The sequence below is a fragment of the Anoplophora glabripennis genome, unplaced genomic scaffold (assembly GCF_000390285.2).
Source record: "Anoplophora glabripennis isolate ALB-LARVAE unplaced genomic scaffold, Agla_2.0 scaffold157, whole genome shotgun sequence".
NCBI lineage: Eukaryota > Metazoa > Arthropoda > Insecta > Coleoptera > Cerambycidae > Anoplophora > Anoplophora glabripennis.
The window spans coordinates 872602-886860 of NW_019416263.1; the positions used below are offsets into that span (position 1 = coordinate 872602).

The window sequence follows — 14259 nt, forward strand, 5'->3', positions numbered from 1 at the left end:
TTCCTGGAACATGGAAATGCGGTCCATCTGAAAAATCGTTAACTTTTGAGTAATTCTTATAATATAAGTTTTTCCCAATATTTACTTGTTTTCGAAATATGTCGACTTCAATATGCAATGTATGATGTAACAGGAAAATAAATCACAGTGAGACAAAATATTCTTTTAAAATATTGTTGGCTTCACACACCACATACCTACTAACTAACAAACAAATGATTTATGGTTCCAACAGAATGCAGCGCCACTCAACGACACCCCCCCCCTGGTTAAGTACTAACGGAGTTATAAGGCCATCTCGTTCACCAGATTTGACCCCATTGGATTTTTTCCATGAGGCCATTTAAAAACACATCATGACACTATAGAACACATGGCAGATTTGTATAATAAAATTTATGCAGTAACGGCGGCTTTAGATCGTGACATTTTATTAAGATCCTATATTGTCCAACTATTAATGCTGAAGTCGTAATTTTAAACATTTATTATCATCTTTGTTTTCACTTACTTTGTTATTATTTTAAATACTTTCTGTTACTTTTTCTGTAGTTGATCATTTGTTTCTTTATAATTTATTATTTTTAGTATCGCCACGACATATATACAGAAAGATTTGAACTAACAATTCTAACTGTAATTTAAAGCTATTCGAGGGAGCTAACAACCTCAACTTCCGGAACGAAAATAAATTTCTTAATTTCGGAGATATTGGCATCGGGAGTATTAAATGGCACACCCTGTGTATTTTTAAAATGTAAAAATACCTTTTTTGCACTAATTAAAGTCAGATTCATAAAAAATATATATATTTTTAATTCGAACAAACAAAATGTACAGCAAAAAACTAAGTACAGTTTCAAATATTTCACATATGAAAGGGTAACTATTATTCTTACAATATCCTAAAAACTTTTCTACACTGTGTAAAAAAAATTCACTCAAATTCACTCAATTTTACTCATTGTATCAATTTCTATCTATACTCGTGAAATTGTCACTCTGTTAGTTAGTTAGGAGTACAATTAAAATTTTATGAGTGAAACAAAAGTGAGTGGATTTTACTCAAATCCAAGTATCTACTAACTAATAAGTGAGTGACTTTTCATTCTGTTCTGAGTATGTAAAATTGAGTAATTTTGTACTATGAAAATTTCCAAGGTTGGTGCCGCTGCTTCCATTTCATTAATATATGGAGTGGTTATGCACTACGTTATATTCTCTTCAAATTTTAATTTCAAAATCATTGTATTAAAGTTATAAATTACTAAGTTGCCACGGTGTTTTCTACACAGATTTGTTTTAGAGACAATGTGTAAGGTCTCAATTAAAGGAATCGGTTAACTGAGTGGACGTATAGATTGCCATAACCTATATTGTACGTTATAGATAAACTAACTGTTTATTTGACCAAATATTAATCTAGACTCTATATATTATAATAATAATAATAATATCTCTACTCCTCATTCTAATTACGAGAATTAGCCCAGAAGTCAGAGACTTGTGCGGGAGAGGAGGCGGCATATTATTATTACGCAGGCCGCATTTGCGCCCAGGAACGACTTATGTTGGTAGGCCCTAACCACCATTCAGTGCAGGAATGAGGGAAACCTGAAAAACCTCATTAATTAGGGGGGTGGTCAAATGCCAACCGGTGTCAATCTCTCACATTGACCCAAGCCAACATTCTTCCACCCTACCATACCTGCACAGAGGGCGCCAATCCTCCGTACAAGTATAGATAATTTACGGTCACCGGCCGCGGGATTCGAAACCCGGGCAGTTCGACACATCGATTTAAGTACTGACGCCTTAAACCGTGCGGCTATCGACCGCGATTATTGCTTTTAATTATTGTAATCAAACCACAGAATTTAAACATAAATTTCACTAAAATAATCGGATTAACAGACATTTGTCCAGCACTACACGCCATACATCACGCCACGAGATGACCTAATGGGGACGCCGGATGGTGGGAATAGACAAAGACAACGCACGACAACCATAGTATGGAGTGGGATCACTCAATAATGAGGACATTTACTCCGATTTAGCTACAAATGCAACAAATACGAGTTTATCTGCAGAATTTATTTAATTGGTACCTATATTTAAGTGAAAGTACTCAGTTTTAGTTCAAATATTATCACAAATAATTTCACTCAATAGACTCACTGTGTACCGTGTGTACTTGCTTTCACTAACACCGATTTTTTTACAGTGCAGGTACATCTTGAAAAGTGATAAAGCTATTAAAAAGAATCTTGAGGATCCGCAACTTTTTAAGGGAGAAAAACTTTATTACTGAGATAACTTGAACTACACCGATTTACTACTCTTGAGGTATGAACCGTTCGCCTCCGTACACCCTGTATATATAAATTCCATCGACATGGTTCGTCTTGAATTTTGAATATTTATTATACCAAATCCTTTAAATAAACTTATTTCTGTCAATTACTATTGATCCGTTGGATATGCTGGCTGACCTTTAGCTTTTTTTTTTCAGTACCTACTTACGTAAAAAAATCCCATCCCACATAATTGCGATTACATTTCAGCGGAGATATTAATTAATGTTTACAATTGATTAATTGTCTCTTACGACGGACGTTTCTCAAATAATTGATGTAATCTATTATGTAACTGACCAACTGATAAATAACCTTGCAACTGTTACTTCGTACTTTGTGTACTCAGCAAACAAGTAGTTTGAGGCGTGATTAGTGTCCGCTAATTTTAGTTAAAAATTGCCAGTCACGTTGAAAATATCCTGTTTAGGGAATAAAAACATTATTTTTATATTATGAAATACAAAGTAATAGTAGATAATAGTAAATACAATAATTGTTTAATTTAACTGTTAGGCTAAACTGGTGTAACGAAAATTGAGTATATAAAAGGGTTTTCAGATATTATTTTGAATTCTTACAGCTTTTCGTTTGAGGAAAAAGAAAATTAAATTAATCTGGTCTTTTTATTTTTTGCTAATCAGGCTCTTTAACTTTCATAACTAAGAGCGAACAAATTATATTCTACTTAAATAATAATGGTACAACTTTTCTATGATCCTTTTTTTGTATCCCTTCCAACATAAGTCAAAATCTGCAGAACATGTCTGTTTATTTACAAAAATTGTTTCACTAAAAGAGCATAACTGCTGCCAGATAATTTGGATATGATAAATGTAGCCAAATGTATCTTAACACAGGGCTGTTTCATTTGCAAATTACAGGCTGTTCAATTTTGTGAAAATCACAAATTCGCCATTATTTCGAATAATGTTTTTAAGATTAATGAAACTTGCGCTAGTAACTTACAATTAGCTAAATAAAGATAAAAATTTGTTTGAATCACAATAGTGTTTGCATAAAATAAATTGATTTTAAAAGATTTTATTGGAATCGTGCGCCATTGTTATCAATTTGTGACTTGCTAAACTACACATATTATTACAGAAAACTTCTTATTTCTGTAACTCCGCATTGTTTCTCAATTCTTAAATAAAAGAAAACGGAACGGTAGTATGAGATTTTAATTAAGCTTCCTATTGGTAGTATTTTGATAATGAAGTGTGGGATCTACACCGTTTATAATTGAATTATTTCTAGGTCCATATGGAGAACTTTGACAATAAAAATATTTCTTACGAAGTTTGCGAAATAAAATACGCCCTTGAGATCTCAAAAATGGTTGCAAATATATTTGCAAAATTTTTCTTTTCATAATCAACTGAGGTGGTTCATTATATTTTGACCCCCCTTTAACTTTTTTGTTTTGAGAGTTATAAAAAAAATGAGAAATTGCACGAGTTTTTACGAATTTTTCGAAAATGATAGTAGAAAAACAAATGAAGCCCAAACAAAATGTCCGCCGATGTTAACTTTGTTAAGATAAATGGAACACCCTGTATATTTTTACATATTTGGATAGAACGTTCCCTGTCAAGCATAGTCATGTAGGGTTTGTTGGGTCTATCGCTAACAATAAGCGAGATACTATTAAAAAACGAAAAGATGGTTTTTTATTAAGAAAATAAGACATTCTGTAATTGTTAAACCTTTTTCAGGCATTTCTGCCTTTTTCCAATTAAGTAAGGATTTACAGATTTAGTTATAATATATTTTGACAGATCGGACATTGATATGGTCCAAAATGCGTATAGGTATTTTAACTAAATCTCAATAATTAGCCCGTGAGATGCCTAATCACTCATGGACAATGTTATATGGTAGACCGTGACAGTGACAGGTAATGTCATGACAACATTGTTATTGTTTGACAGTTTTTATTATTATTTAACTAAAATGGGTTACGCAGAAGTAGAAAATTGAAATATTATAGGAATTAAAATAGAGCAAACTTCTTCTCCATACTCTATTTTAATTCAAAATAATTTTCTACTTCTGTGTAACCTATTTTAATTAAATAATAATACATTCTGTCAATCAATAACAATGCCTTATAATGGCCATGAGTAATTAGACCTCTCACGGCCTAATTAGTGAGATTTCGTTACATTCTATACGCATTTTGGACCGTATCAATGTGCGATATATCAAAATATATTATAACTAAATCTGTAAATCCTTACGTAATTGGAAAAAAGGCAGAAATGTCTGAAAGAGGTCTAATAATTACAAGATGTATTATTTTCTAATAAAGAAACCTTCTTTTCGTTTTTTTATAGTATCTTGCTTATTGTTAGAGGTGGACCCAACAAACCCTATATGTCTATGCTCGACAGGGAACATTCTATCTAAATATGTAAAAATATACAGAGTGTTCCATTTAACTTAACAAAGTTAACAGCCGCGGCCATTTTGTTGTGACTTATTATTTTTCTATTATCATTTTCGAGAAACTCATAAAAAATTGTGCAACTTTTATATTTCACATTTTTTTATAACTCTTAAAACAAAAAAGTTAAAGGGGGGTCAAAATATAGTGAATCACCCTGTATATAGTGATGTTTTCATATTTTTTCCAAAATTAATGTTTCTTCATAGTGATCTATTTAAATTTTATTTCGAAATTACCATTAACTTTTCAATTTTGAAAATGCTGTAACTTTAAGGAAAATAAAAAGTTTTGTGAAAAATACGAAAGCACCAGTTGAATAGGAAAAAATATATTTGACAAATATATGTGCAACCCTTTTCGAGATCTCAGGGTCGTTTTAATATTTTATTTTCCAAAATTTCGAAATTTTCTCGTCACGGAAATTTTCTATGAAGGCCTTGAAATCGTCTCCTAAAAATAATATGGGTTTTACAGTTACTTTCATTTTGACGAGCCGTCACTGTACGCCGCTATCCGCTAAATTCGTTTTACTTTAACATTTTTTTAATTGTCAATTAAATAACGATATCTTGCAAAAATAAAAAAAAATATTGTTTGCCATATTTGCACATTATTTTATTGTAATATCTGAACAAGTGAAAAATACCCCATCATATTTAAAAAATATACCCATATCTCTTCCATTTTATTCATAGAATATTTTTTTATTCCAAAAAAAAATACTGCACTGTTCAATAGAAAATAACTCCAAAACTGTTCGCTTTACAAAAGATATGTATATACTTTTTTATGTAAATTTATTTTAAATAGAATATAATCATTAAAAATAAAAAACATTGCCTAGAAAGTTTGAATTTTTTGAAAATAAAAGGCAAATTTCAAAGCCACTATACAGTGCGTTCATGATGAAGGGAAATTCGTTTAAAATTCAGGTAATTATTCTATGGAAAAAGCTCGGACACGTCGATTAATATTTTTAGTTGTGGATTTTTTGACATAAGAAAATTGTATACAGCGTGTCTCAAAAAAGAACATACGCAGTCATCATTGATTTTTTTAATGGAACACCCTTTATATTATGCCATTTTTTCGTAATAATGACGTCTAAAAATTGATATTTTGAAATACACACAACTAATTAAATAAAATGTTTANATTCTATACTCTTATTTGACTTTTCTATATACTACTTTATTCCTTGTGGATCCCACTTTAATTTTGACATTTCTATGACATATTCCTTTTATTGATATACAAATTTTTCTTTAAACCTTAATATCTTTTATTAATTATTATTTTACCTTATATTATAACTATTTACGAAAACTCTGACATTTTAGCTTTTGTTAGATATCTGTCACTTATGAATTTTAATTAATTTCAATTATGTTTTTCTAATAACATCTTGGCATATGCTCTATCTGACCAAAATGATAATCATTTTTATACTTGAATTTTGAAATTTATTCTGTTCTAATAATCCGACTTTCTTCTAATGATTCCTAATACTTATTCAATACTAACGAAAAAATTTTTAATCAAATATTTTCCTTAATTTTGTAATAACCATTTCAACCATTCTCTTTACCGCTTTGTATTTAAATAGAATTTTAATTTAATTTTTAAATTGCTATCACTAATCTAATTTCATCTCAATATATTACATTTTTTATAATTTTGGTATAAAAACATTTTCGTGTTAAAATTGTTGTAGATACGTGTCAACTATAAAAAATTTAATAAATATAATACTTCCTTTAAGCAAAATACGCACATTATTATAATATTTGTTTTTTACTTTAGAGAAAACTGAGCCTTGAACATTGTTCGTGCAGAGACAAAGTAGCTTACGCTAAATGTAGCACGCAATGAAAACAAATGTGTTATCCCAGTAATGTCATTATTTAACAAATTGTTTATTGTTATAGTTTATACATACCTGTTGGTTTGGAAATTGTTACAGTTAACTGTGATTTGAAAAACTAAAATTTTGAATAATAATGATATTTTCACATATTGAGAAGTGTAATATGTTTGTATTGTACTATCAATGCAATTTCAATTATATTCAAGCACTTGTGGAATGTAGAAAACCATCGCTAATAAAAATAAATAAATAAAAGCTGTTGCTACTTTTATGATGGTAAACTGATGAGTGCCAGATATTGCAGATTCTTAGCTTCAAAAAAGTACATTATGTTCATAAAATTTTTGTAGTTGACCTGTTTAAAACAATTTCTACACATTAATCTACATTTTTGATACCAAAATTATAAAAATGCAATAAATATAAAAGATAAAGGCAATATGTAGTACATCGCATGAGGCAACAACAAGCAATTTTTTGTATCCACAAGCTGCTTCGATGACAACTTTTTTTTGTCCGCGCAGAGGGAGCAGCAAATTACATACGATACTTCAAAAATTTATTTATATTAGGTGAAAGATATCAATTTTGCCATGAAATTTTATTCTCTATCTCTTAAAATAAAAAAGTTAGTTTTTATGATTTCTCATAAAGTTGGATATGGATCTAAAATTTGTTTTTACAAGCATCAAGGCCGAGATACATAGGAGTGGCCCTCTTATAGTAGACAGCCTGTATACAGGGTGATTCAGTCATAATGTCAACAAAGCGACCTAGATGCAATGTTGCCATATTTATATATTTTCGCACATATAAAGACAATAAGTAAACGGTTTGCTCACGTCAGCCAATAAGAATTTAAAATGCTATAAATTATTTTTTTATAATTATGCAATCAACATATTAAATTGTTATTGTTGCCCAGCAAGAACCTCGAGGAGGTCTGAGCATGACTTGCCAAAAATCATTTTTTATTAACATCATAGTGATAATTTTTTAATTTGCTGTAAGCCTTCTACTAAAAATTGAAAGTAACGCGGCCCATTCAGATGTTCAGGTAGAAAATGCGGCCCAATTAAACGATCGCCATATACTCCTGCCCATACATTGACACCGAATCTCCTCTGAAAGCTAAACCGACGAGTAGTGTGCGGGTTTTCATCTGACCAAATGTGACTATTATGGCTGCAAAGAAATTAGCTCTGTTTCACTTTAAATAAAATTTAATATTGAAGTTACAAAACCCCAAGAGTTCAAATAATTTAAATTTCATTTCATAACCATTTCAATTTCATTACAGAAATAATGACATAAAAAACCAACACTCACTAGATAAATTATAAAGAGAGGGTGAAATGTATGTAGTATTTAAATATTGACTGTAAGTAATAGAAGATAAAAATACAATCGGACGGAGACAAATAAACAACTCGGTACGTGTTTCCGACCTAGGCTAACCTGTGTCGAGGTCAATAACCTTCTAATTTGCACGTGCACTTTAGTCTAGGAGCCAGACAGGGTTCCGTTGCCAACCAGAGTGCCACGGCTGCAAACAACTTATTCTAAAGTATTTTGACCTCCTGAATCCAAAAAACTTGGTCGCAAAGCCTGAAAGTGGTCAGTTTAATTGTTATCAACAAATTAAATGTTTAAATGGCTGTAAAAAGTTTATTTTTATAGCTAGTACACGGAACCTGATCTGGCTCCTAGACTAATACGAACTGTAGTAGGATCGTATTCCATGCAAAGTAGAGCAAAAAGTTGTCGGTCTTTTATCAAAGGAAAATCGTGTCATCAAATTGAATGTAATGAATAGGGATGATTGTTTTCGAATGTACGGTTATTACAATTTATCATTTTTAATATTATTAACGTTTTCACGTTTTATAATTTATTATGTTAAATAATACACAGTTTTAGTATTTCAATTTATTATTCAATATGCAGTTGCGTATAACCAAAGTTTACATAATAAATGTAAACTTTAGTGTAAATCTAAACTTTGGTGTAACCTAGGTAGGCACTTATTGTTTTTGAGAAAGCAATACTTATGTTTTTTACCTGTTTAAAATGCCAGCACGAGTAAAACAGCATTCATCCGTCCAGAGCACTTTGTTAATAAAGTTCTGCTGCACTTAGGAACCAATTGCAAAATTCAAGACGATTGGGGAAATCAGCTGCTTCTAAAGCTTGAACTTTTTGAAAATGTGTTATGTTAACTCCTTTGCGGGAAAAATGCGGGAGATATGGAGGGTGGTAGATTTGAATAAACGCTTTAAATTGTTAGGTAATGGTTTTGTAACCGTGTGTAGTGTATTTTGTATATTCGGGTATTTAGTGTGCCGACTTTTTTTATTTGATAAAATACAGTGTGCCTACAAACCTCTGCTTTATTTATTTTCTTTTAACGAAAGTTGACTTCGAGAAGTCAGGCTTGTTAAAACATTTTGCACTAAATTATTAAAATTAGTTATAATAAAATGCAGCATGATCCTTTATTTACTTGCATTTTATTGGTTTCATACATATGTATCCGTATACTAAAGCGGATTAATTAAATGTGAACACAGATTATGATGTGAACTTGGCAACGCTGTTCGCTTCAGCTGACGATTTGTTCGTGACATTACGTTACAAAATTTTCCGAGCATCCGGACATCTGGCAGGGCCGCCTTCTTAGCGGGAGTTATGGGTTGATTTCCTTCATTTTTAAAAGTCGAGTAAAAAATTTTTTTTCGATTTTCTGTCTTTATTAAGTCTTCCGAATACGTGATTAAAATTAATGACATTATGACTGAATCACCCTGTATACTAGGGTTGCTATACCTAAGAATTTTCTAAAACTGTCATAGGAGGAAAATCCCTTCAACGTCGCCCATGGCTTGCAGCACTGCTCTATCAAAATTAAAAACTGGCATTCCGCCGCTAAAGAAAATTATTAACAAATTCCTTCGCAACAAAAGGAGCACCGTTAGATTGTTCTGTCGGGAGATAAAACTTGAAGCACATACAGTGCCGTAAAGCTTATCTTTTAACAAAGCCATTAAAACAATTTTATAAACCCCATACTAATTGGGTAACAGCATTAACACTCCAACGATAAATTTTTGTCCTCCTGGCTGCCATTAAAAGTTTACGCGGCGACTTTATAACAACTTTTAATTAAATAATTAAAATCGAATCGGCATTAGTCGAAAACACAAATGAAAGTCGGTGGAGATAGTAAAAAGGATGTTCTTCGGCGGCAGCAATTATCAGCAGCGGCCTGAAAGGGACCATTAATATGTAATTTAATTTAATAAGGAATTAATTTATGCGCAAGATAAATCTCTTAACAATAACGCTCGGATGGAGCGGTGTATCGGGATACGATTTGAATAGAGCTGCAATTATGGGTTTTTTCCTACGAGCAATTATCGCCGCTGTCATGTTGTATACATTATTCATACATCTGCAATTAACATGCCGATAATGCGGTCTTCAAATAATATCTTTTCATGTCACTTTTATTTATTAATAATATCGCGTACTCGTATTACTGTGCAAACGGAGTTTGGTTAAATGTGATAAACAGCTCCGGGAATTTGTCTAATGTAACCAGCGAAATTGCGTTTGAACGTAAAAAGGTAGAAGTACTGGGTGAGGCAATTTTAATGAGAAAGAGAGAGGGAAATGAAACTACGAAAACTAGAACATTATTTTTTATTGTAAACCTTACTTAGTAGGACGCCGCTATGAAGGAATTCTTATAAAATTATTAAGTATACAGGATGTTACAAATTCGCTTCTTACTACAGGGATCTCGAAAACGGTAAGAGATACAAAGTTGCGTAACCAGGCGACCAACATTATGCCTCTAAAAAATCAAGGTTAACATTATTAGTTTTCGAAATATTTGAAAAAAAAACGAAATTTTGGAAATCCATTTTTGTTTCATTTCAGCCTTGTTTGAGGTGATATTGAAAAAACAAGAACACTTTCTCGTGGCCACTTTTTGCCCTCTATCGAATGGCATAATCAATTTTTATGTGTAACGTTTTGTCTCTCCAGGACCATCATCAACTTCATTTTTTTAAATACGACCCTAGAAATTTTATTACATTTTTTGCAAGCCTTCATGATCCACAATACGGTACTGTTTCAGCCCGAACCACATTCAGACGTTCTGTCTCGAAAAATTCATCTTCAGTGTATTCGTTCCAGATTTATCTAAATGTTTTATTTAGATTTGTTTGTTTATTGAATTTTCGTACACTGTAAGTGTCGTTAGACCCTGTGAAGTACATCTAGTTATTTAAACTATTACCACCACGCATTAAAATAAAAAATTATCACAGTTTTATTCCTGTTCATAGTTATTTCTAGGCTTCTCGAGTGCTCAAAATTCAAACAAATTCCGATCTATTTTTTTTTTTTTTTCAGGATATTCATATAAATCCATATCATATTCATTTTCAAACTTTGCCAAAACGAAAATGTTTTTGAAGATTTACTTCAATTTTTTAAAGAATAATATTCAGTTGGCGTTTTGGTTGTTCATATGCATTTTTAAGAATTAATTTGTCATAATAAAATTAAAATTGAAATAATGTTTTAATTTTGACCCAACAACTTATTGAGTTATGTATGACCAAGTGATGGCAATGGTTAACAATAATAAATGTGTTATTGTAACGCGTGTTGGTATTAGTTTAAATATCTAGATGGATTTCACAGTGTAGCGACACTTACAGTATACGACAATTCAATAAACAAAGAAATCTAAATAAAAATTAAGATAAATTTGGAACGAATACACTGAAAATGAATTTTTCGAGACAAAACGTCTGATACTGGTTCGGGCTGAAGTAGTACAGTATTGGGGATCATGAAGGCTTGCAAAAAATGTAGTAAAATTTCTAGGGTCGTATTTAAAAAAATGAAGTTGATGACGGTCCTGGAGAGACGAAACGTTATATATAAAAATTAATTATGCTGATCGATAGAGGGCAAAAAGTGGCCATGAGAAAGTATTATTCTTTTTTCAATATCACCTCAAACAAAGCTGAAATGAAACAAAAACGGATTTCCAAAATTTCGTTTTTTTTCAAATATTTTGAAAACTAATTATGTTAGCCTTGATTTTTTAGAAGCATAATGTTGGTCCCCTGATTACGCAACTTTGCCCCCATCTAAGCTACTTCGTACCTCTTACCGTTTCCGAGATCCCTGTAGTTAGAAGCGAATTGGTTTCCACCCCATAAGTAGGGGTAAGTCGGGCAAATACTGGAAAAATCGAATTATGCTCACCTAGATTTTTCATGACGATCAATTTAAGCCCACGGAGACCTCTGTACAACCTTCCCCGTTCTTGCTACACACTACGCAAAAACGGGGGGATTTTGCGGTCACTCTTTAACTATTATTGAGTCACTTTTTACTCAGACTTGGTTTTTAATTAACTAAATATTGAATGCGAAAGTAAATCACTCATAAATGATTAATTAGGGTATACAGTGTTGAAATTAATTCACTTCGCGGGGCCTCCTCCTGTCCTGGCTGAGACCCGCCAGCTGAGACCCGCCGCCGCCTGCTAAGGCCTGTTCTCCTGATGATCACGCATTTCTGGAGCATCTAACGGGCCCCTATCAACTATGGTCTAGATTACAGAAGCAATATGTAAGTGGTGCCTTCTTCAGGGCATCATTCAAATTACTCGAAATGCACCAAATACGGGTTTATGTGAGTGAAAGTACTCAGTTTTAGTTTAAATATAATCACAAATGAGTAAAATGATCAAAATGCCCAATATTGAGTGAAAACGTGCTCAATAATTTCACTCAATGGATACACTCCGAACCTTTATTGCTTTCACTCACACCGATTTTTTTACAATGTGTTTAAGTAATTATTGTATTATAATAAATATTATCGTCAAAACGTCAAATTAAAAAAAAATATATTCAAGTATCTACATTATTTATGAGTAAAATTAACTATTTGCTATTATGCCAACGCATATATTTCACTCTTCTGACGATTCATAAGCTGGAATTGATATCTCTTACGGTTGTTAAATCATTTATTACAAATTATATTATTGAATGCAGTAACTTTTTATCACAAATCATGAAAATCGGAACGTTTGAAAAAAATCATAAAAGACCAGGCCCTGCTCTATTTGAAATTTTTAATTAAAAATGACCATTTTATACATAGTTCAATAATAAAAACAGTGTCTTACATCAAAATTTATTTAAAAAAAACTTTGTCTTAGAACATTTTCAAATTTCTTTTCCATATTTCAGGGATGGCTGCAAGCAGTATGAGTCAATCCATGGCCTCCTACTATAACCCTTCAGCGGCTTACGGGTCGCTCAGCGCAGCTTCAATGGCTGCGGCTGCGGCTGCAGCTCAGCAATCGGCGGCTGCGATGTCTGCGGGACTTACCGGGACAGCTCAGGTGAGGTTTTGTTCTTATTACTCATATTACTATTTCAGTTTTCTAAAGAAAAGTGTAGTAATATTTGCTTGTATGACCTTCCACCAAAATATGCGCATCAAACAAATACAAAGTCTTTGATTTAAAATGAAAAATATACAGGGTGTCCCCGAAAGGTCCGTACAAAATTCTACCACAAATTTTCGAGATTAAAATAGATCGATAAGTTGATAATTACGGAGGTACAGGGCGTCACATGAAATCAGTAGTTATTTTGAACATTTCCTTAAAGTGTTTTTACATATAATTAATAAAATTCACATATTTTCGGTTTTGTTTTATTGCTTGTTTTGCAGTTTGTTTGATTGCACCCTAAGAAAGCAGAGTTAAACCGTCCTTGCATTTTCCTGGCAAACGGTTGCTCCTAGCGACATTAACGTACATAAAATTTGTTAACATATTTGAATTTTTTACCCTAACAAAACCCTATATACCAAGTTTTATAACGTTGTCAGGTTTCTATCAATAAATAATGAAGGAAATTGAAAATAAATTAATAACGCTGACCCCTATATATCCATAATTATCAACTTTTGAACTATTTTCACCTCAAGAATTTGTGGTAGAATTATGTACAAACCTTTCGGGGACACTCTGTATATATACATTTTGCTAAACGAGACAAATAAAATTATATTCATATTTCAGTTTAATTCCTATCCGCGAGATTATTGTAAAATTGTCTAAAGTAACATAATACAAGACATCTCTCATCTCGTGAGTCAAAAAGTTTTATTAGCTAACTTTTCTATTTAAACAAATAAGTGAGGGAAGCAGTTTTTTCACTTGGCAGGGAAAACCATCAATTTTAGCGAAAAGTGACAGCTTATAGGGAGTAAAATTATCTACAAAATGAGAATTATTAAATTAAAATCGGTTAATAAACAAAAAAGTTATTGCAAAAAAAACAAGAAAAGTGACAATTTTTTAAATTGTTTATAACTATCGCCTTTATTGTTAAAATTTTATAAAACCTATGACAAGTTGAGGGTTTTGTCATACTTTAAAAGTGTGCCAAAAATGGGCGCTGTAGGTTCAATAGTTTTCGCACAATTCAATTTGTAACAAAGGCTCCAAAAGTTATGAACTTTAAGCCTCTGTA

At 31.7% G+C, this 14259-nt stretch overlaps 1 protein-coding gene across 1 annotated transcript in view; it reads left to right on the forward strand.

The window, feature by feature from the left end:
* The window catches only part of LOC108904505 (transcription factor SOX-2), a 100689-nt gene that overhangs the window by 56908 nt on the left and 29522 nt on the right, over positions 1–14259 (forward strand). The window contains exon 3 of the mRNA XM_023457318.1: positions 12964–13118. Within this exon, the coding sequence (XP_023313086.1) occupies positions 12964–13118 (155 nt within the window). The remainder of the gene's footprint in view (positions 1–12963; positions 13119–14259) is intronic.